The sequence below is a fragment of the Phragmites australis genome, chromosome 3 (assembly GCF_958298935.1).
Source record: "Phragmites australis chromosome 3, lpPhrAust1.1, whole genome shotgun sequence".
NCBI lineage: Eukaryota > Viridiplantae > Streptophyta > Magnoliopsida > Poales > Poaceae > Phragmites > Phragmites australis.
Window position 1 is genome coordinate 49,973,274 of NC_084923.1, and position 22,901 is coordinate 49,996,174.

At 46.5% G+C, this 22,901-nt stretch overlaps 4 protein-coding genes and 1 pseudogene across 4 annotated transcripts; 3 read left to right on the top strand and 2 right to left on the bottom strand.

Moving 5' to 3' along the window:
• The first annotated feature begins 454 nt into the window (after positions 1-454).
• Positions 455-6,851, top strand: LOC133913805 (protein Brevis radix-like 4). The gene is made up of 5 exons (XM_062357073.1): positions 455-890; positions 5,114-5,445; positions 5,539-5,671; positions 5,978-6,408; positions 6,505-6,851. The coding sequence occupies exons 1-5, from the start codon at positions 771-773 to the stop codon at positions 6,581-6,583; spliced, it is 1,095 nt and encodes a 364-aa protein (XP_062213057.1). The 5' UTR covers positions 455-770; the 3' UTR covers positions 6,584-6,851.
• A 123-nt stretch (positions 6,852-6,974) lies between these two features.
• LOC133913804 (uncharacterized) lies at positions 6,975-12,103 on the bottom strand. The gene is made up of 4 exons (XM_062357072.1): positions 11,280-12,103; positions 8,782-8,837; positions 8,498-8,690; positions 6,975-7,887 (listed from the first exon to the last, which is right to left on the bottom strand). Exons 1-4 carry the CDS (start codon positions 11,958-11,960, stop codon positions 7,531-7,533), a joined length of 1,287 nt encoding a protein of 428 aa, XP_062213056.1. The 5' UTR covers positions 11,961-12,103; the 3' UTR covers positions 6,975-7,530.
• A 1,956-nt stretch (positions 12,104-14,059) lies between these two features.
• Positions 14,060-17,481, bottom strand: LOC133913806 (transcriptional repressor ILP1-like). Its single transcript, XM_062357074.1, has 2 exons — positions 17,280-17,481; positions 14,060-17,189 (listed from the first exon to the last, which is right to left on the bottom strand). The coding sequence occupies exons 1-2, from the start codon at positions 17,444-17,446 to the stop codon at positions 14,297-14,299; spliced, it is 3,060 nt and encodes a 1,019-aa protein (XP_062213058.1). The 5' UTR covers positions 17,447-17,481; the 3' UTR covers positions 14,060-14,296.
• Positions 17,482-17,604: 123 nt separating this feature from the next.
• On the top strand, positions 17,605-18,966 carry LOC133913807 (uncharacterized; annotated as a pseudogene).
• A 2,914-nt stretch (positions 18,967-21,880) lies between these two features.
• On the top strand, positions 21,881-22,710 carry LOC133913810 (putative gamma-glutamylcyclotransferase At3g02910). Its single transcript, XM_062357076.1, has one exon. It carries the CDS (start codon positions 21,918-21,920, stop codon positions 22,476-22,478), a length of 561 nt encoding a protein of 186 aa, XP_062213060.1. The 5' UTR covers positions 21,881-21,917; the 3' UTR covers positions 22,479-22,710.
• Positions 22,711-22,901: the final 191 nt, after the last annotated feature.

Here is a 22,901-nt window from a genome sequence, read left to right on the forward strand (position 1 = left end):
ATTCAAGGGAAGGGAGAGACAAAAGAGCAACGGCGCACTGCAGCAGGCTAGCGGCCGACCAAAGCAGCTGCATGCACAGCAGTAGAGAGCATGCAGGCACCTCGGCCTGTAGGTAGCCATGGAGCGGCTCCATCCATCAGCTGCACAGCACGCCGCATGCACTGCAGCATTGGAGCACGCGTCAGAATGGAATGGATACGAGTGACTAGCTGCAGATCAGGCTAAGGCTGTGAGCTGCTGCGCCTGCTACCCCACCCACGGAAACAAAACAAAACAAAACCAAACCAAACCTCGCAGCAGAGGCATCAGCCATCAGCTGCTCGACTCTGCAGGGTCTTTGCTTTTACCGCGACAGCTACAGTTGCCATCACCACCTCTCTCTACTAAAGCAGCAGCAGCTGAGCTGAGCTGCATCGCTGAGCCCACTGGACACTCCAAGCAAGGCCCAAGCACGCACGCCATCCATCATCTTACACTAGAGCTCCTATATAATACTAGTACAATACATAACACTACCTCTCTTAGCTGCCTGCCTATATAGTAGCAGCTGGTGAGAGCATTTCATCACTTGCAGCAAAGTAAGGAGCGCCACTGATCTATCCAAGACATATTCTTCTTCTTCCTCCTCCTCCTCCTCCTCCTCCCAAGGAGCTAGTGCACAACTGTGACACTGTCTGAAGCCTGAAGATCAAGATCCATACGACCTAGCTCTAGCTAGTTGTGATCGAAGAAGAGATCGAAGAGGCCAGAGGAAGTTAAGATCGAAGAAGATGCTGGCCTGCATCGCGTGCGTGAAAGAAGGCGGCGGCCGCGAGGACTCGGGGCGGTCGGCCGGCGGCGTTGGGGATACCCCGACCTGCACAGACCCCGTCAAGTCGCTCACCTCCCAGGTACGTACAGTATGCGCGCACCCCACCATTAATTCCATCTACTACTCCGGTAGTAGCATGCTTAATTTGCGCATCGTCGATGCATCCATCTTGGTTGTTTTAATTTGTTCTCGCGCTACCTGTTTCTTGCACCGGCGGCCGTTCGCATGATCGATCGATCGATCGATCGATGCAGGCCAGGCATAAGGCATTGCTTGTATTGAATCTCCCTACGGGCAGGAGAGAATACTTGCATGCAGCCTTAGCTTACGAGATGAGATTCCTATCTAGGATTACACTGTCACTGGCGTACTACCATCGACCGTGACTTGCGTGGTGAGTGCTGGATCAGATTCAGACTAGCTCCAGAGTTCACACTTGATTCGGAGCTTGGCTAATGGCCTCTGCGGGCACATGTGGTCTGCTTCACCTTGACTCCTAGTGGATATAGGAGTGCATAACACACTGTAGCTGTCCTTCATCTGTACTGTACGTATATCTACCTCGTCCTGCCTTCCCTCCGTTGAACAAATTGACTCGAAACAGTTCACATCTTCAGAGTCCAGATCTTCAAATTTGAAATACCTACGCGGTTTGTTTGTTTGTTTGGATCGTAAGGCTCACTCCAAATGCCAGCCGCATCACTGTTCCAAATGCCAGCCACATCACTGCTCCAGCATATTTGCCACCTATGCTCTTCCGTATCACGTTCCAGTAGAATCGGTTTTAGCGCTAGGAAGTGAATAATAGAAGTTAAAAAATAAAGTAGCTACTGGAGATAGAAAAAATAGAGAAAATTGTAATAATATTATAGAAGATAAATTTTTAGAGAACCGACTAAAAATGACCTAAGAAGTAAAAAAAAAGAGATTAATTAAAGTTAGCTAGGCTTGCTATGATGATTAATTATGCCAAGAAGCAACGTTGTTCTGGTGCATGCGGCGGCATAAGCAGCAGCAGTAGTCATCAGTGAGGTTGAGGCGTGGGCGTGGCGTCGCTTTCGCTGGCAGCGCCCCCGAAACCGGCGACATGTCTTCTCCTTTGGTTGGAGTTGGACCCGCCTGGGTCGTCATGGATGACATGGCTGAATAAAGATCTAGATGGAGCAGGATGGTACTAGGTTTTGCCTTCATTTGCAGGTCTTACATCGGTGCCCCGTTCTGTCCCGAGGAGGGTGAATTTTTTCCTTGAGCTCTGATTTTGACCCACCCGTTTAAGATTGTTAAAAACTCGATATCAAATTTAATTAGAAGTTAATAGCTATAACAACATATAAATCAATGAAAAGCTGAATCTAAAATTTACAAGACCTAATATAATATAATAATAATTACATACATACATTAATTTATTATAAAAGAACAATAAACTTCTTAACAAATTCATAAAAATACGTGTAATATATATCTCGGGTGGGACAAAACTTAACCCACCCCTACTCTTTTCTAACCTGTGCCTCATCCCGTCTTGCCTTGATACTCCACCCCGTCTTGACAACAATTAAAATAATAATAAATTTATTTTAACCGGAGAGAGACCCGATGGAGACTTAGCCTGTACATGAACCTGTGAGGTGGTCGCGGCTACCGAGGCCGGGAGCAAGGGACGGCCATGGATGCCTCGCGCATGCACGGGCGGATGGATACGTGTCGGCATCCAGACCGAATCATGGCAGGCTTCGTTCGCTTTCCATTGCCCTGCATGAGACTGTCGGCGTCGATCCCGAGGGTCCCGCCCAATCCGATCCTGTACAGCAGCAGCAGCAGCCCTTCTCCATCGCCGTGGGCTCCATGCTGTTACTAGCTCAGCTGCTGCGTGCTGCTTCCACTAGTCTGGTGTCTGCTTCTTGTGTCCGATCGATGCAGAGACCACACAGCCTTGATGCCTTAAGCAACGGCAAACGCAAGTATGGTTGTGATGTAGTGCTAGAAAGAATTCTCCTTTTGCTTTCTCGTCTTCTTTAATTAATCGGGTGATGAAAGAAGAAAGAGCAGAGATGCTACGCTCGCCCTGCCTCGGCCACAGAGAAGAAAAAAGAAAGCGAAAGAGAAGAATACACATCGGGTCTCTTTCGGCAAAGCGAAGCACCAGGCCACCGGAAGCTCCGTTCTTTTCTCTTTTTGTTAATATATGCTAAAAAATGCTATATATGCTCGGAGAATCTGTGATCACCTGCCTTTAAGTTCAAAGGGCATTGCGCGCCTTTTGCCTATTCACGGCCGTTGCTCCGTTGGAGTTCATAACTTCAGATAGCATACTTAATCTGAAACGCAGCAAGTATATCTTCGATTTAACAGACCTAGGTGAGCTGTGCCATTCAACTGACCAAGCAAATGAAAGAAACAGTCACTTCTCCACATTTAAGCTGCACAATCACCGAACTACACTAATGTCTGCTAATTTAAGAGGATACAGTAAGATTTTCAAACTGGCCTGGACAAGATGGTCAACATCAGGAGACAGATACGTAGTGCAGGCTGTGGCTTGCCCGGTGGATATCACCTTTCACTTTGTGTCATGGCCATCTCTTCCCTTCCTTGGGGGAACAAAGGAAAGCAAATATGCAGTTATGTACATTTTGTGATTGTCTAGTGTTTCTTTCTCCCCCCACCCCACAAAGTGTGGCCAAGGACTATTTCCTTGCTCTTTTGTGATAAAGAAGCTTTCTTTGAGCTCCAACTTCCTATGGCCATATATGCCCATCTTTTTTAGATAAAGATATGCGCATCTTTAATCTCTCTCTCTCTCTCTCTCTCTCTCTCTCTCTCTCTCTCTCTCTCTCTCTCTCTCTCTATATATATATATATATATATATATATATATATATATATAGATATATATTCTTTCTTTCTGGACAGTAAAGTATGTAGATATGTTCAGATGAGATTGTTATAAGGATGGGTTCTTTCTTGCTTCAATTCTCAAAAGGAGAGATTGGGTGCACAGTGCAACCCTGCAAATGCAAAAGAGATCCTCTGGATGAATGGATGGGGATGTTGCATTGCTGCTTGCACCCCGAAGCAAGGCAAGAATCCAAGTATTGGGATCTTCAATTTATTTTAATTTTGAAAAAGAGGTCAGGCCTAAAAAGATGCATGATTTCATCGAAGGGGGAAATTGAAATTATAGATGAAAGATACAAGTGAGTAAAGTGTAGATGTAACATACCAGTGAGTATGTGTCCAAGCAGAAAAGAGGATAAAGTAAACATTGTCAGAGAATCCATCCTTGTTTCAAGTGGCCCTATCTCTGCACCGCCAAACATAATGATTCTGTAGTTATATTACCTCATGCTCATGGTAGAATTAAGATTTACCACACACATCTGAAGTGTGAAAACAACACTCACTTTTCTCCACTCGTGTGAGCAACATGACATTGTGCAGTTTGAACTGAATAAAAATTAGCAAGTGATTGGCTATAGGTCAAATAATTGACCTAGAGCGCAACACAATATTTGAAAATTGTCAGTGCCTGACCCCTAAAGTGGTAACAGCTCTGCATTACCTACCATTCATATTTGACCGGAGCCATCAGTAGGTACACAAGCTCCACAGTGGTCCTAAAATGCAAAGTGCCGTACGTGTTGAATGTTAGTGAGGGATTAGCCGAGACCTAATGGCAAAAATGATAGGTTAGGCAGCAACCTAGGCCAAGCGTGTTGAAGTTCTTCTAGGACCAAAGCCGTGATGATAGTGCAGATAGGCAGCAGTAGTACTGACTGGTCGAAAACTGCTTCAGTATGAGCTCGAAGGAAGAACTGAATCTTGCTGGAAACCATCCAGTTTTGCCTGCTTTCAGACAAGTGCAGACTCCTTCAGGAAAATATGAGGCTCTCTGCCCAAAACTGATACATTTGAATGGAAGCCTACTGCAGAAATCACCCAAAGTAATCAACATACATCGTTCAAAACTCTGTCTAAGAATCACAGAGCAGTCAATCTTCGTGAAATATGTGAAGCCTGATGCTGCCTTGGAAACACTGACTGATGAACCGTACATAGCTTGGGAATGTCTGATTACTGATGATTTTACAAAGAGATGCGCAATCATGCAAGTGGTACAATATAGGTGTAAGAACGATTCTTTCTAGTTGTCCAGCAGATCTTGCTACAGTTGATACATGAATGTTAATTCAAAATAGAATTTTCTTGCGTATTACCCTATAATATGCAAGAATTCTAATACCAGTTGTTGATCATATGATCCAGCATGTGATTGATCGGTTGTTGTGCACTGTGCAGCTGAAGGACATGGTGCTGAAGCTGTCCGGCACGCACCGTCAGGGCGCGCACCAGAGGCGCGGCGGCTCGCCGCCCCCCAGGGGCCGGGCCACCTCCCTCTACCGCAGCGGCTACTACCGGCCGGGCGTGGTGCAGGACGACATGGCAGTGCCTCCGGCTACGTACCTGGGCGGCGGCGCGTCGAGCGCGAGCTCCACCCCGGCGTGGGACCTGCCTGTCCGCGCGGAGGGCGAGGCGAGGGAGTGGGTGGCGCAGGTCGAGCCGGGAGTGCAGATCACCTTCGTCTCCCTCCCCGGCGGCGCCGGCAACGACCTCAAACGCATCCGATTCAGGTTGTCCATTGATCTGACCAGCACCATCGATTACCATGACCGCATCACCTGATACTGACCGATCCTGAACGATGGTGCGATGGATGGATGCAGCCGTGAGATGTACGACAAGTTGCAGGCGCAGAAGTGGTGGGGCGAGAACAACGAGCGGATCATGGAGCTCTACAACGTGCGGCGCTTCAGCCGCCAGGTGCTCCCCACCCCGCCGCGCTCCGACGACGGCGAGGTCAGTAGTCACACTGTCTCTATCTCACTACTCAGATTGGCCCCATGATGTGAATCATACGGATAGGGTGATGCTGACAAGGACGCCACGTCACTGACATGTCCTATTTCCAGTTCTGCATGCTTTGATTTTTCTTTTGATGGCATGCATGCATGAAACGGCAAGGCAAGAATGGAGTGGTCGTCACTCATCCCATTCTTGGATGCATCCATTGTGCTTTAGTTGCATCAAAAGGTGCAACAAATTTAGCAACGATTAAAGCTGAGTAACAGCAGTGCAGTGTTGGTTGCTTGCGTCCATTTGCAGAGGGAATCGTTTTACTCTCAGTCCCAGGTGGGCTCGGCGATCGGGAGCCCGTCGCCGGTTCCCCACACTCCGGACAGGATCAGCTGGGCTGCTTTCGCGCGGCCGGCTGCCCAGCCCGGCGGTGGCGGCGCCACGCGGCAGCACAGTTTCCACCCGCTGTCGCCGCCGCCGCCATCGTCGTCCAACCCTTCCGAGCGGGCCTGGCAGCAGCAGCAGCAGCAGCGCCAGAACGGAGCAGCCGGCAAGAGCCCGGCGGCCTCCGAGGCCAGTGACGCCGCGAGGGCGACCACCGCGTCGCGGGACGACGTGTCCATCAGCAACGCCAGCGAGCTGGAGGTGACGGAGTGGATCATACAGGACGAGCCCGGCGTGTACATCACCGTCAGGGAGCTCGCCGACGGCAGCAGGGAGCTGCGCCGCGTCCGGTTCAGGTCATGCCATGCCCAATACCACTTCTCTAAATCAACTAACCCGTCTCTGATTACCTCCTACCAATGCGGCTACTGATGATTTCTTTTGCATTGCAGCCGCGAGAGATTCGCAGAGCTGAATGCAAAGCTGTGGTGGGAGGAGAACAAGGAGAGGATACAGGCCCAGTATCTTTAAAAAGACTTGGGTAAATCTGAGGCTTTGAGTTGAAGTTGGAGCTGTTGTTCAAGGACTAGGGACATATAATCTGGTATAAGTATATATGGAGTTTATGTTTCATGTTGGAGCTGGGAAAGATAGGAAAGATTGGAACTGGGAAAGAAAAAGGGGAATCAGGACAGGAGAATGTTTCGATGTTTAGGGCACCTGCCCAGGTAATTTGTGTATCGTGTTCCATGCCTAATACTCATTTTCTGGATATGCCTAACATGTTATTTCGAGGATATGTGTGGGCATTTATTGGTCACCTGTATGTGCAACACAACAATTAATCGAACAACACAATCAGGCATTGCCATGGCATGCTAGCTCAACAATTATCAATGCACATAAATTAGTAATAGATAACAAGAATACAGTTTATCACATCCAATACATCTGTTCTAGATTCAGTTTAGTGCATCCATCAGAATCATAAGCATACAACTGTACAACTCTTAATCAAACGAAGAACTACTGGGAGGCAGCTAAAGCCTGCAAACAGCGCAAACTGATTTTGGGGCGCCTGATAACAGCATGTGCAAAGTACACTGAGGTCCTCTGTTTCATGCAAGCATGCCTACGGTGTCCATGCCTCATGGAACTCTTAACATAAATTTGACAAATACGAAGACAAGTGATCTAGAACATGGTCAAATTCAGTGCCAAAATCTGGTTCTACGGGGAAAAAGACATTTTTTTAAATTGTAAAAAACAATCTTTCTTTCTGCCTGCAAAAATTACTTCTCCTCAATTTTGTTAAAGCTTGCAAGAATGTCCATGAAGACCAAGGGGGATCTAGGAGTAAGCATGAACTTGAATGCGATATTTTACCTCCTGAGGCCGCACCAACAGGCTGTGCTGCGGTGCGAATGCAGTCAATGTTATAGTTGTCAGGGAAGATGACCATTGCACGAAACCAGCGCTCATCGAACAGCAGAAGCATACGGAGACAGAAAATATTCTCTTATGCGTGAGGCCCCATCCCTTGCCAGCATGCCCTCAAGGTCTCCCAGAATTCTTGCCAGCCAAATCTCCAGGCTTCGCTGGATTTCCTTGAAGTTATTCCTAATCGAACTTAGTGCTCTTCTTGTGCACATTTTGGCTTCTGCTGTTAGCTCATCACCAAAGCTGCTTTTTGCGGTCTCTGCTTGCAGTGTGCTGAGCTTCTGCCTTGTTTCAGTTGCTCGATGCTGAAGGTGGAATGCTTCCAGCAAGAATTCTGTTTGCCGCTGTGTTCTAAACTCTGAGCCAAGTGTTGAATCACAAGGGTCACTTGTTTGCTGCAGAAATATATATAGATTAGTTTTTCTGCTGCGGTAGTTAAATACCAGGACGTTGGTTGTGCAAAGACACTCCTGGTCTCCTACTATGAACCAAAAGTAGACTTCCAATAATAGCGTGACGACAGCAACAGATTCAAGAAGTCAAGAGTATATTTGCATTAGGAATTGAGATAGGAAAAATGTCACTACTCCAATGAAGCATGATTTCCACTAACGAAGAAACTGCCATTTTCTTCAACACGGACAAATTAATTTACCTCCTCTTTTCTTTCTTTCTTTTTTTTTAAGAAACAAGCTAGGCAGCATGTGCTAGGAAGAAGAGATTTTCCATTTTACATGACCACCAGGTCACGGAAAGACAGGTCCGCAGTATGAACCAAAAGAACATACTAATCTGACACACGCCTGGAAACTGCTGCTGTCTTTGGACTATGTATTCCCCAAATAATTCCAATCATGTATGGATCAAGTATCAACACAAACAACAATTTGGTGTCTCGTGAACATTTTCATTATATCCTGGAAACTGGACTACTAGTGATATATGTGGTACTTTAGATTCAACAGAACCAAGTAGACAAATACTTTTTCAGATGAGTAGGCCTACCATTCGTTTGCAAAGATCGTCAATTTTCCCAGCGAGAGTTTGGTATCTTTTCACTTGCTTTCTCATCACCAATGGAATCTTGGATAAATCTCCATTCACTACCTTTTCCAGGTTAATTAATTCCTGCTCAAGCAACCTAAGCTTAGCAGGAACTCCTGATGATTCTACGTCCACCTTCCAGGGTGATTCTCTCCTATTAAAGAACAAAGGCTTAGAGAATGCAAATAAGTGGCATTTATTTCATTGCTAGTTCAATAAGCCATGTGCGTCAGTAAAATGTTTACCATGGTGCAGTATGCTTTGTGTTGTATGTTGACTCAACTGTATCATACTTCAGGTCCTACAAGATGCAAGTTCAAAATGAGACAAACAAATAAAAATGAACTGAAAATGGTTCTAACCTAACAAATATCTAATTATTGAGCAAACCATTAAACATTCTCGAAAATTTACTGAACACAGCTTCCTCAATGACTCGGATTTTTACCATTATTTTAGCAAGGGCTGTTTTTTTAGTTACCAACAGAGGACAAAATTACACGCACCCAGAAAATAAAATAAATCGAGCCTGTTATGTAACAGTGTGCATTGAGCAAAGAGAACTGTATTGATAAAGATGAGCAAGAAACAAACATTGCAGTTCACAGTACTAATTATATTAGCACAGGTACAGATTTTGAAAATACAGGATAAGACACCATGTTGTAATAGGCTTAATACAGATTGACAGTGGTGAGATCCTTTGAATTATCAGAGAGTCAGGCTTAAACAGACAAATTCTTCAGAACAGCCATCTGAACTGAAAACAGCATCAGCTTGTTAGAATGTGAGTCAATTTTTATCTGAGTTTTTTCTTGAAAAAAAATAATTCAATCATCTGAGTGGAGTAATTTATTACAAAACGTTGGCTATTTGGCACTGAATAATTGAGAATTGTGATTAGCATTGAATAGCCAACTCGGCTTGCAGTGTTCTAGTTGGCTGCCAGCACTTCCAGGATGTGCTCTAGCAACCCTTTTCTTCATACATGGCTACCAAGTAACCGAGGTTAGCATAGAAGGTACCAACTGAACACAACTTAGCACATGTGTGACAGAAACAGATGGAGGGGTGCGGGGGCTTGCAGTTGCTAGCAGTTCAATTCATAATTTCATACCAACTTTTTAGTCCTTACATATTTATGAGGTGCACCTACTTTTTAAAAAACGGTTGTTAAAGAGTAAGCATCACCTCTATTGAAGTCTAGTTTGAGTCTTTGAGCCTTGAGGCACATTTCATATTCAACAATATCAAGCACTACGAGGTGACTTTCCAGTGGAGTGATAGATCATGTGATCTAAAAGGAACAAATGAATTCACATTAATTCAAAAGTCACCCCAGCCTTTTGAGAACACTCTGCAAGGAACAAATGAATTCACATTAATTCAAGAGTCACCCCCACCCTTTTGAGAACACTCTGCAAGAGGAGCCCTAACAAGTAATGCTACTGAATACCAATGCGGTTGTTAAGAATCACTGGCAGATTAGCTAGTTATACAACGTACAAAGAGCAATTAAGTTGCAGTATGAGTTAAAGCAGAACGATTTCTAACTTTAATTGTTGTTGTCCATTTCTGAAATTTGAGTTCTCAATTAGTGTGCTTTTTGATGCAATAAAGGTTAATGGCATGCTACCACCTATGAGCACCATGCCAAGCAACAGGTGAGATCCAGCAAAATAATAAAACAAGAGAGAAGAAATGGCTTCGATCATATTCATATATGCTCAATCAATCATATCCAAAGGAATGCACAATAAAGCAACATATATGAATATAAGAAATTAAATGGGTATGGCAATTACAGTTAGGTTAAAGTTTTTCCAGATATGCGCATGGGTTTGTTGGACCCACCCAATTATATGAAGTACCCTAAATGAATGCTAATTAGTCCTAAAAGCAAAGCATTTTGGTAGTGTTGGTTTATGTTTCTGTTGCGACACGGCTTTTTTATAAAAATATTGACAAGAAAAGTATAAGAACAAAACAGAAAGATCGACGAGGTTTATTCATGTACAGTAACTACGTCCAGCCTATGGTGACATCAGTACGGCACTCATCTTCTAGGGCGCCGCTTGCATGAGCAGCAACAGGAAGCCTGTGATTCTAGGTGTTCAAATGGACCACGTAAGATTCAGGTAGCTCTCGTGGAGTACGTAACAAAAACAGGTAGCTTTCTTGCAGGCAGGGTTACCCCACGGATACAGTATCGTAATCTGTTTGATGGAAGCGGCCATCGAAGTGGTTGTTTGCCCGTTCTATTCTGCAACAGGCATGGCATTGTGCATGGAGATTCACGGTAGGTATCACACTCCTGGAAAGATGTGTATGCAAAGCTACCAAAGGATGCTGCATCAAGCATAACCAAAGCTAATCTGATGGCATTAATGCAAGTGGAAACAATACGGAGCATGATAAATCCCAATTCGATTGAACTCTACTCATGACATAAAACAGACAGAGCTATAATGTGCAATAGACCTACGATTTCTCTCTCTCTCTCTCTCGTAGATTGTCCAGTGATCTAGTGGAACTATTTCCTAAATAAGCTGATGGTACACCAAATCTGTAGTGCGATAGCGCAATCTATGATGACTGACAGTACCATTAATTTGTCCGAAAGGTTACACGAGTATATTCGTTCATTTAACAGCAATCTAGAACTAGATTTGCTTCCTTGGAAGTTCGAAGTTAGTAGAGCGAGGTGAAGTGGGGAAAGGCAACTTTTTGTCGTTTCACGCACCTGCCACCCTTTTGATAGCTCCGTCCAAGGCGGCATTCCCGACGCCGCCGTGTAGAACTCGTCGCCAAAGCCCTCGTTCTTCTGCCGCTGCTGAGCGTAGAGAGCCGCGGCCGCAGCCAGGGTCTCAGCGTCGGTCGTCTCAGCACCGCACGGATCGGCTGGATCCACCGGCCCCTGCTCCTCCTCCCGTGCGTCGAGGACTCGTTCCTCCTCGCTGGCGCGGAGCTCGGCATCGCCGCCGGAGCGCGTAGCCGCGAGGAGCGCGGTGAGCAGGTCGTCGCGCTCGGCGGCCTCGCACTCGAGCCGCTCCACGCGCGCTCTTAGCGCGGCGGCCTCGGCCTCGGCCTCGGCGAGCCGCGCGCGGAGGGACGCGGCCTCGTCCCCTGCGGCCGCGGTGCGCGCGAGGAGGCGGCGCTCGGCCTCCATCCAGGCGGCGCGGTGGCCCGCGAAGATCTCGGCGGCGCGGGCGTTGGCCCGGGCGTCCTCGCGGCGGCGCGCGCGCAGCTGGCGGAGCTGGTCCTCGGCGGCGAGCAGGCGCGTCGCCAGCAGGCGGCCGCGCGACTGCAAAGACGCGACGTGGCGCGCGCCGGAGGAAGCGCCGCCCGGGAGGGTGGCGAGGAAGAGCGCGAAGCTGACGCCGAGGTAGGTGGCCAGGGCCTCGCAACCCGCGGCGGCCGCCATTGCTAGAGAGAGAGTAGCAAGCAGTAGAGGGTGGGTGGGGAGATGGGAATCTGGGACCCTGTGCAAACGAGGGTTTTAAATGGGTCGGCCGCCATTCATCACTGCCGCGGTTGAGAGACAGGGGCGTGGGCCCCACCGTTTACATGTAAATAAATTTTATAGAATTCTTGCCGTCAGATTCTTATATATATCATCTATCATATGATCTAATAACAAAATTAAAGAAGAGAAAATAAATAAATATGTGTTATCACAAAGAAAATAATCTTTTATCTATAAAATTTGCTTTTCATCTATCATATAATTTGAATCTATCATAAATTTTATAGAACTCTATTTAGAAAGATTTTTGTCAAACTTATATATATCATCTACCATATAATTTAATAACGGAGCTAAAAAGAAGAGAGAAAAATAAATACGTATTATCATAAAGAAAATGATCTTTTATCTGTAAAATTTGCTTTTCGGCTGCACTGCCCTGATGACTCCGCTTCTCGTAAGGTTGTCCCTCCCCGGCGTCGCTTGAGCTTCTGCTGCTGCTGCTGCTGCTGCCGCCTGCGCCGCGCCACTTTTTGGTGCTCCCCCTAACTCGCGCCGGAGCAGCTGAACGACAACGACCTGTGGGTCCTGCTGCGTTCCCGTGGAGGAGTATACCACACAGCAATGCAGTCAAGGGCATCATTTGATGCATGTTTAATTAGCCTAGAGTATTTCAAACAGATGATATTTTTTTTCTTCCTTTCGTCTCGCTCATATGGATGTGGCCTACCTACTCTACTGCAAATCTGCAATTGCAACAGACTTGAATCCAGGATTCTACTACAGGAGACAAATCTTATCTGCCCCATGTAGTAACTAGTGCAAAAGTGCTGATCGTAAAAAACAATTTGGACCCCAGCTGACGAGCCGTTGATGACATCTTCTCCGTTGCAAATTACTACGCTGCCTGCCTCCATCTGCGTGCCACCCAGCCTCTTACTGCTTGCTTTCCGCAACAGCAGCACAAGTCATGTTAACAGCCTCTAAAATACTCGCTTATTCTACAATGTCCATGTGGCTTTACTACAAAGATTATCACTCTGTGTTGATCAAAACAATGTCCACGTGGCTTTATGACAAAGATGCATAGCTAGAGAAAACTTAAATACTCACTTATTCTACAACTGCATTCATTACATTTGCAAAATGATTTATTAGACATCAAATAGATAAGAAAGGTCTCCTGCACAAAGTCCTAAAGTGGTCTTCACAGTAAGCCAGGGTCAAGTATTAACAATTAAAGAATACATCTTACGAAACATGCGAATAAATAAACATGCTATGCTAATTCGGAACATCTCTTTAACAGTGAATCTTGAACGCACAGCAAGCAATACTATGATATGAAGAACAAAAAACCTTCAGAAGGCACATCAATCGCATAATAAATGAGAATTTCAAAAGGACGCTTTTAAACAAATTGATGATTACATCCTGCTCTCATCTGGCACTCGAATATAAGGTGAAAGCAATCAGTGCTTAAAATAAAGGCTCTCTTCGTCCAAATAAATAAGATAAAGAGTATTCACGAGTATCAACAGAAATCGGAAAGCCTTTACAGTTGATTTAGGAAATGTTAGGGCCTTCCATAGCCCCTAAACAATTCATGTTTGTGTACATATAACAAACCCATTACCAAATATAAATCAAATACACCTACTACAAACAAGCCCTCAATTGTGATTACATCTTATACATAAGGTGTGTAATAAAAAGCGACAATTTATGCCATCCAGTTCTCCAGTAAATCAGTGTTTGGAAAACCAAAATCAACATTTTTGTACGATGCAAGTTCTGCACATTCATATGTTTGGTTAACCATAACAAATGTTTGAAGATAATATAGAATAGGTGAGGATGATTTAACACATTCAAGCTTAAGATCATTAATCTGAGAGTCGGTTGGGGCTCATGACTGGCATGTTGACAATTCCCAATTGCCAATAAGTCCATAGGATAAGATCATACTATGTTCGTATTCACAAGGTTATACCAGTATCATTTCAAATGCAGTGATCACGACTTAAACTCGCAAAAGATAAATCTAGTGCAAGATATTTTGATCTGTTAATCAGATAGCTCTTGCAATCAGTGAATAACCATTGGTGGCTTTTGAAAGGCAATAATCGAGGCAACATTAAATTTTCTTTGATAGCATAAAGCAGAGTCGGACTAGGAACTCATGATTATTTGATGTACAGATAATCAGAAGTCACAACATTTCCGTAAAATGGAAGGATTTAGAACCTGCATAGCTGTCAAAACTGGAATTCTCGCACTACATTCAGGAAGAGTTATAGTGCTTCTCTGAGCTGAAAGGTCTTTGAAATAGCTCTAGCTTTATCATACTCATTCAGCGCTACCAGTATGTTCCTCAACCGACGAGCCAGACCGCGTGTCTCTTCCTCGCTTATGCCAGATGTGTGTCTCCTCTCCAACTTGTTTCCTAACTCAACCACCAGATCTACAAAAGGCTGCAGCTTTTGACTTTGTGATGACACTCCTGAAAGTGCAGCAGCTATTCGCTCAGCCCTAGTGGTTGCATCATGAACATCCAGAATGATGCTCTTCATATGAGGAAGGATCTTCCCTCTCAGTAGTTCATCTAAAGCAAGCTTCTCAAAAACAGATTTCGCAAGGATGCCTTTCCACAGACATACATTCTTAAGCAGACGTGTTGCAACTCCAAATCTATATGCAGCATATTGAGCAGCACCGGGAACAGTCCTTGTCACCATTGATCCCCAGGCTGGTACTGAAAGGTTAGCAATGGACTCGGTTAGACGACTATTCACAGTAGCCAATAGTTGATGCAAGCCCTTGCTTGACGTTGGTAAATAATCAATCACCATAATAATAGCATCTACAGCATTTTTGGTCCTTTGGGTACTCAATATGTCCCAGCAGTGCTTAATGCGGTGGTGCAAAATAGGAAGAGCCACGTTTTCTACTAAGACTGGAATAAGGTTCAAATCTGCATCACTAGGATCTCCAGCACTCTCATTATCTTGCACACCATAGTTGAAAAGAACCTTGTTCCACTCCATGTCTAAGAAATCGGTTTCTTCGTGGAGGGGATCCCACTTCAGAAGCTCCAGTCTCACATAAGGGGTGAACACAGATGGTGCACTCAGAGCTACATGAGCATCTCGGTATGCCGAAGGGTACTGAGTTTTCCAACCTTCAAACTTGTCCTTGACAATTCTAAGGCTTGAGTATTCCTCTGCAGCATCACTGAACACAAGGTCAGCAGCCTTGAGCAGCTCATCCCGGCTGGAAACATAAGCAGTGCTCTCACTGTCACTTTCATCAGTGCTTAGCTCTCCTTCAATCTGCTCAATGTTATCATTCTTCCCTGCTGATGCCAATCTCTTGGACTCTGACTGGGCTTTCTTTCGATTCCTGTTCTCTTCCCTGCGTTTATGATCCATACGCTTCTGGAGATTGATATCTCTGCCAAACTCATCCAGCTCAGGTGGGAGGTTTGACCTTTCCCTAGCAGCAGCGGCTGCTGCTTGCGCAGCATTTGATGCAGCGGACAGGTAAGCTGAGCTCGATCCTTTGCTAAGAATAGATATTGCCGCATTGACAGCAGCTTCAATAACACCTGATTCATCAGCTAGGTCAGCTTCACGCCTCTCAGAAATAGCCAAAGCTCGACTTTCATGCAGTTTTTGCATGTGCTCCTCCAACTCCTCTATATAGAACGCCTTATCATTCAAGAAATCGCACATCACGGAAATATAATTGCGGAGCTCCTGCATGTAGACAAACTTCTTTTCTGCATCCTGCAAACCGCTCTCCAGGCTAGATATTTCTGAAAGAGCTTCGCTAAGATGTGTGTCGGTCTTAACTAAAGCACTTGCTGTTGTCTTGTGAGTCTCCCTAAGCTTTCTGATGTTCTCTTGCAGGGCTTTGTTTGCAACATCAGCTTGTTGAGCGATGGACAATAACTCCGCACTCCCTGATGCAAAAACAGATGCTGCAGGAACAGCACCGCTAAGGGAGGGCTGGTAATGGGAACCCACCGAGTATCCAAATGGCTGCGGCTGAACCTGCGCAGTGGCTGGTGCACCATTTGCTGATCTCTGAGTAGAAGCATCATCCACCCTCCTACCAAGCCCCTTCCTGAACTGCTCCTCCTCCCATTTCCTCTCTTCCTCATCGTCATCGTCATCCCTATCGTCCTCAGCCTCCATGATCCCATCATTGAGAGCTCCCAAACTGGCAGCAGGTCCCTTGCTACTGATCCCGCCAAATACACCTTTAGTGCTCCTCAGGCCGTCACTTGACTTATCAGTGTACATTGCAATCCGACCCCTCGTCTCATTGTCCTCCTCGTCACTGGACTCACCGCCAGCATCCCGGCTGCTGAGCACACCACCACCATCAAGGGAGATGTAATCCGGTGCAGCGTGCCTTGGCTGCTGCAGCTGCTGCCGCTTTGCCCGGATGGCTTCAATGGTTGCGCGGTCAGGTATCACAGGCCCTTCCTCCTCTTCCTCAGATTCCGCATCCTTCTGCAATGGTTTACTTGGCCCAATGCTTGCCTCTGCCATGGGTTTCACCAGACCTTTGAGAATAACCACTGGTTCTGTGGCAGCTGCGGTGGTGGTGGTAGCAGGAGTGGAACTGGCAGGGGCTCCAGCCAAACTCTGCGACCGGGGCTCAGTTGCCAGAGTCGGCGGCGGCGCACGCATGAGACTCCCAGGGAGCGGGCGGGCGTTCTTCTGGAGCTCCCGGAGGCGCTCCGGGGTGTACTCCCCAGCATGGGACTGGAAGTTGGACGGCTTTGGCGCCGACACCGCCGCAACGGCGGCCACCGGCGTGCTCCTCACCCGCTCCCTGGCAGGCCTGAGGCGGTGGAGCGACGCCGCGGCAGGCGACGCCGTGCGAGCCGGGCGCACTGAGGCCGTCGGGCGTCTGCGCTGCGCGAAAGGGCCCTCCTCGGCGTCGTCCTCGTCCTCCTCGTCCGCGAAGCTGAGGCGGCTCGCCCCCTGGCGCCGCGGCGGCGACTTGGACTTGGGGACGGTTAGGGTTTGGGTCTTCGTGGCGGTGGTGGGCTTGGGAAGGCTGGCACCGTCGCCGTTGGCTTCTTCGCCGTCGTCCGCGCGGCGGCGGAAGTTTTTGCGGTTGCTACTCATACCGGCCGCTCGGCTCGCCCGGACGGCACCACGGGAGAAAAACCTGAGAAATTTAGAGGGATGGATTAAGGGGTGTGTGTAGAGAAACCTTTGATTTGGAGGCTACGAGAGAGATAGGATACGGGGATCGCACCAGAGGCGGCGGCGGCGGCTAGGGTTCCGGCGACCCGGCAAGGGAGATGGCGTTGCGGAAGCGGGTGGGAGATCGGTGTGTGCGCGGATGAGAGAGAGACAGAGAGAGAGAGAGAGAGAGAAGGGGTTGCGGGGTCTAATGTTGGGCTGGATCGGATTGAAGCCCATTTGGGCTTTGGCCCGTTTGGCTCATCGTCTTGGGCGTTCGCGACAACCCTAGCTAGTCCCCCTCCCTCCTCGATCGGATACCATGGCGACGGCGAGGCTCCACTTCTCCGTGGGGCTCACCCCACCTCCGCGCGCCGTCTCCAGAGTCTCAGGTTCCTCCCCGCCTCTTCATCACGCAGTCGTCGTCCTCGTAGTCGTCTTCCGTGTTAATCTTGATATCGTAATATCTTCTGATTGCGCTATTGTGTAATTCCGTCTTGCAGCTTTACACGTACCCATTATGTATTGCGTTAAATCTCTGATTTTCTGATTTTGTTTTCTAGAAATAATGCGTAGCTTCGCTGATTGTCTGACTGAATGTCGCTCGCAATATGCACATCAGCACATGCTAGGCGTGTCTGATTGTTTCAATACGGGTGGAGTGTCTTTTGCATGTTTGTTGGACGCATCACTGTAAACCATACCAAAATATGCTCATCGTCCTTTCTTTACCAGATTTTCAGGTTCCTCGGTGCATACGGAGTGTGGAGGCATTTCTCAACGTGCAAGCCTAGACAACGCTTGACAACATTGGTCCGTGTTAATCTTGCTGCTGCTTTGAAAGAACTGAATACAGTAACAGCAAGATAAGCATTGGACACGAGCCAAAGCAGATCAAGGAGGATGACAAAGATGATGGCATGGTTTATGAAGGACCAATATCGTCAGCTATAAAGAAAGTGAAGCTTCTCTCTCTGTCCACCTGCTGCCTCTCTGTGTCACTAGGGCCAGGCCAGTGATAACATTCATGACTTCACCTCAGATGAATGTGATCCTCAAGGGAGCAGTTGCATCCACCGTGATTTTCCTCAGTGCCACTACAACTGCAGCCTTGCACTGGTTCGTGAGCCCATACGTTCACAAGCTCAGGTGGCGGCCTGGTTCGGATAGCTTCGAGGCTGAGGCGATGACATGGCTGGCTACTCCTCTCAAAAGGATAATCAAGTTTGCCGATGTTAGGCCTCCTGAAACAAACAGGCCTTTTGTCACTTTTAAGGCTGAGGGAAACTTCTTCTTTGTAGATGCTGAACATTTCTCAAACAAGGCTTTGCTGGCGAGGCTTACACCCAAGAAGCTTGCTCATGAGTCTGCATTCAGGAACTTGTGATTAGAGGTTGTTCCACGGGCTCATGGCTGTTCTTGTGTTCTTCAACCATTGTTGGCGGTTTGAAAATTTTATGTGATAACTCCCTGCTAATTTTATCTACTAATGTTTCATGGAGCATGGATCTCGAAACTTTTTATAAACTTCCAGCGGAGAGTTGCTTGATTGCTTCAGTCTAATGAAATACCAGGACCGATAGGTTAACACGCACCAAAGGCTACGTGGCTAGCTAGTCCTGTTACTCAGCCAGGGCAACATTCTATGATCCGGACGACGAGAACCACAGCGCTAACGCAACATGTAAAGCTATTATTGCCCGTGCTAAATGCTGTAAGTTTGAGGTTTTGTCATCTGTTTGCCAATACTTGGTGTCCAGAGCAATGCACATTTTGCGCCAAAGATCAAGGATCCGCATTGCAATTTGCATGTTGATCGTCCAACGGCTCCCAGTTAGATGTTACCAGCAGCTTGCTGTTACCATCCAGAACACTCAACTTGTGTGGTGGACACACTTCTTTTGCTGGCTCAAATCTAAATGTCATGAAAGACACCTTGAAGTTCAATCGATTCGCTTGGTTGACAAAAATCATTCTAACAAAACACCAAAAACGGAATGAATGTTGAAATCAACGCTTGAAGGTGTATCAAACAGAATACTCGTCCATGGACTTAAAAAAATCTTATCTTAAAGCAACCACACGACCTTCAAAATCTATTGATATCAGTACATGAAAAATTGGATTAGTTCAAAAGTGATTCCTTCTTGCAAGTCAACATCACATCAAACATGGCAAATATAGTATTTCCATTCGCATTTTGCCGTCACACTCACAATTGCATTTGCTGGAGGACAAACTAGAAAAATCTAATACCATGTGGACAGCAGCAAAATTCCACATTGGGCAGCTATGAGCAGAATGACTACTATTCAGATACAAAAGCATCTAACTTCTTGCGGAACTTTGGAATTGCTTCAGCTTTAATGGCCATCACTAAGCCCATCTCTTTGTAATTCTTCATCTGCATTGGCAGCCAGAGCGTTGTGTTTTAGGAACAACTTCCAATTTTTATAAACTGGTAGTATATACAACATCTGATTTTGAAACACGAAGGTAAAGACTGTGGAAACAGCAGATTACAAATAATTATCAGAAGGGGATTATAATCAAGACACGTTGAAAAGCAACAAAGGTTCCTACTTAACATGCTTGGCTTTCGCTACTAGTATTTTCTAAGGACATGGGATGAGTAATTTATAATACCATAAAGACATGAGAACCAGTTCACAGTTACAGTGTTACACATTTCAAGACATCATAAACATCAAGTAATTAAATGCCACTGACCTCTTGCTGAGCTGACTGTTCAGAACATATTGGGAAAGTGAGAGACCATGAGCTAAGCTGAGGAAGAAAGATTTGTTAGCATCATTGGTAGAGACACAAACAACCAATATCTGAATAGCATTGTTTGTTACCTCATGAAAAATTTCATCCTCTAACTTCGGATAGATAACAGGTTCATCTTCATCTTTGCTGTTCTTTGCTTTGTGTTTTGCGGGAGTTTTCTAAAGGGTTGCGGGTAGGCTACGCTAGCACAAAATAAATTTTCTCTACCGCATTCAACCAGGAAGCCATGCGAGTAGGGGATCATGAATCGTTACCACTTGACGAGCAGTGCAGCGGAAGAAGAGTTGGAGCAGACCAATCCAACGTCGTGCGCGTCAAGTAGTCGATCGTCAACCTCGTCCCGAGCACGTCCCGAGCACCTTCCGAGTACTCGCGGGTACGTCCCGAGTACTCCCGAGCAGATCAGCACCGCAATAGTAGCAGCGCCTCCACGGTATCCACACGTACAAGGATGGAATCGCCGTGCGCCGGTGTGCTAGCACCGCTCGCCCGGCTAGGGTTTCGAAGGGAGTTCGGGAATAGGAGGCGGCTAGGGTTTTTCTAAAGAACACCTTGCGCCTTGGCCCCTGCCTATTCTTATATAGAGCACGCTAATGGGCCTTTAATCAACATTAAAGCCCATTATGACTCTAAACCCTAATGGTCCTTTAATCAACATTAAAGCCCATTAGCAGATCCAATCCGCAAACTCGATCGCCTCTAGAGCATATTACCAACATTTTCCTCTGCGCACAGTAACAAAGGAAAACAAGTTATGACCGAATAATCAACAAAAAATCGAAGGCACTCTCAGATACGAGGTGATATTAATCTTGAATATTGATCCACACGGCATCTTACATGTTTGCACTGAGCAACAAAACATGACACTTCAAATATTCAAGACTCAAGAGCTATGGGTAGCAGGCTAGCAGCAATATAATGGGAAGCAAATTGCATTTCTCACCTCCAATATTCTGGCGACCAGCAGGTACTGCTTGAATCGGAAGGATTCCCGGAGTTCTTGTGTTGGCTTCAGCCGTGCAGACAAAGTTGCAAATTCATTATCTGAGTAAAATAGACAGAAAAGAAGACGAGGGAGCGAGCGAAGGGGGAGAAGCCGGCGAACGGAGCGGGGCGCTTTCGGCCGCCGGGCATTCCTCTGTCCGGGGCGAGAGGCGGCGGCGGCGCCTTAGGGATCTGTGGACTGCTGGGCCCACCAAAAGATTTTGGACGCCATCCGGGCCCACCAAAAGATTTTAGAGAGTTTTTTATTTTTATATTTTCTGACATTAATATTTAAATAAATAGATATTTGATATAAAAATTATAAAACTAGATATATACAGGGTTCTGATCGGTAACAGCCCTCTAGTGGGGCGGCGGGCCGAGGGAACAGTGTTTTGTTTGAAACCACTGTTTATAATAGTATTTTTTACTATACAACCTATTTTAATATAAAATTGTGGTCTTCTTTTGCTTAAAAATCTTAATTTTATTTTAAAATATTTCATAATTCATATGCAACTCATTTTAATTGGATTCACTAAATCTATATGTAGAATTTAAACTAATTTTTTTAAAAAAAAGACTATTTTAATAACTTTTAACAATTGTTAGAGTCTCAAATAAATTTTTAAAAATCTAGAACAGTTCAGTAATATTCATCTTATATGATTAATTAATTTTTAAAATTATTTTTAACCTAGTATGTATTACTGTAAATAGTGATTTAAATGAAACACATCTAGGTTTTTAATTTTTATATTAAAAATCTATTTATTTAAATATTAATATTAAAAAATAGAAAAATAGAAAAACTCGATTTTGGACGGCATCCGGGCCCACCCCGCCTCGCCCAAGCCCAGACCCAGCAGCTAGCTATAAATTCACCTCCACCTCCACCTCAGGCCCCATTGTCAGCACGGCGTCCGCACCGATGGATCGATCGCCCAATTGCACGGCCGGCGACGCAGCGGCGGAGGAGCACCCGCAGCAGCCTCCGAAGAGGACGCTGGTGTTCACGTACGGCACGCTGAAGCGCGGCTTCTCCAACCACGCCCTGCTCCAGGAGCTGGCCCGCGGCGGGGACGCCTCCTTCGTGGGCGCGGCAACCACCGCGTCGCGCCTCCCGCTGGTCTGCGGACCCTACCGCGTGCCCTTCCTCCTCAACCTCCCCGGGGCCGGCCACCGCGTGGCCGGGGAGCTCTACGCCGTCACGCCCCGTGGCCTCGAGCGCCTGGACGAGCTCGAGGGCATTTCCCGCGCGCACTACGAGCGCCTCCCCATCTCCGTCGACCTCGCCGAGGATGCCCGGGTGGACGCCTTGGCCTACTACGCGCACCGCGCCTACGCGGACGATCTGTGGAGGCGGAGCGGGGAGAAGGGGTACCCGGAGTACTCGCACGCGGTGGCCGCCGGCTACCTCCGGCGCAAGGATCGGCCGCAGGACGTGACCTTCCTGGAGCAGATCCGCATCTTCGTCTCCTCCCAATCCTAGTCATGGAGATAATCGTCATCCATCCGCGTTATGTTTCCTATCGCCAAATCTGCTGGGTCCATGTGACTGTGTGTACCGTACGCTTGGTTTGTCTCCTCCTGTACCAGATCGATCGCCTGCCGTGATCTGTACGGGAGTTGGTTTGTGTCATGTTCGCCTCTTGATAGCCTCGACCGCTTGTTGTATCATGTCTGGTTGCTTCGTAGTATAAGCTATCTCCATCAAGATTCCATATGTGGCTGGTTCTTATCAGTGGTACATCCGTGTTTAATTTTTTTTACACTAAATCAGATATCTGAATTCGAATTGTATTGTCAGATTTAAATTGTATTTGGTGTGTCTAAATTTTCTTTGTTGAATCGGACACTTGAATTCGAATCAAATTCTGATACGCATGTCCGTGTCCAATACTGAGTTTTATCA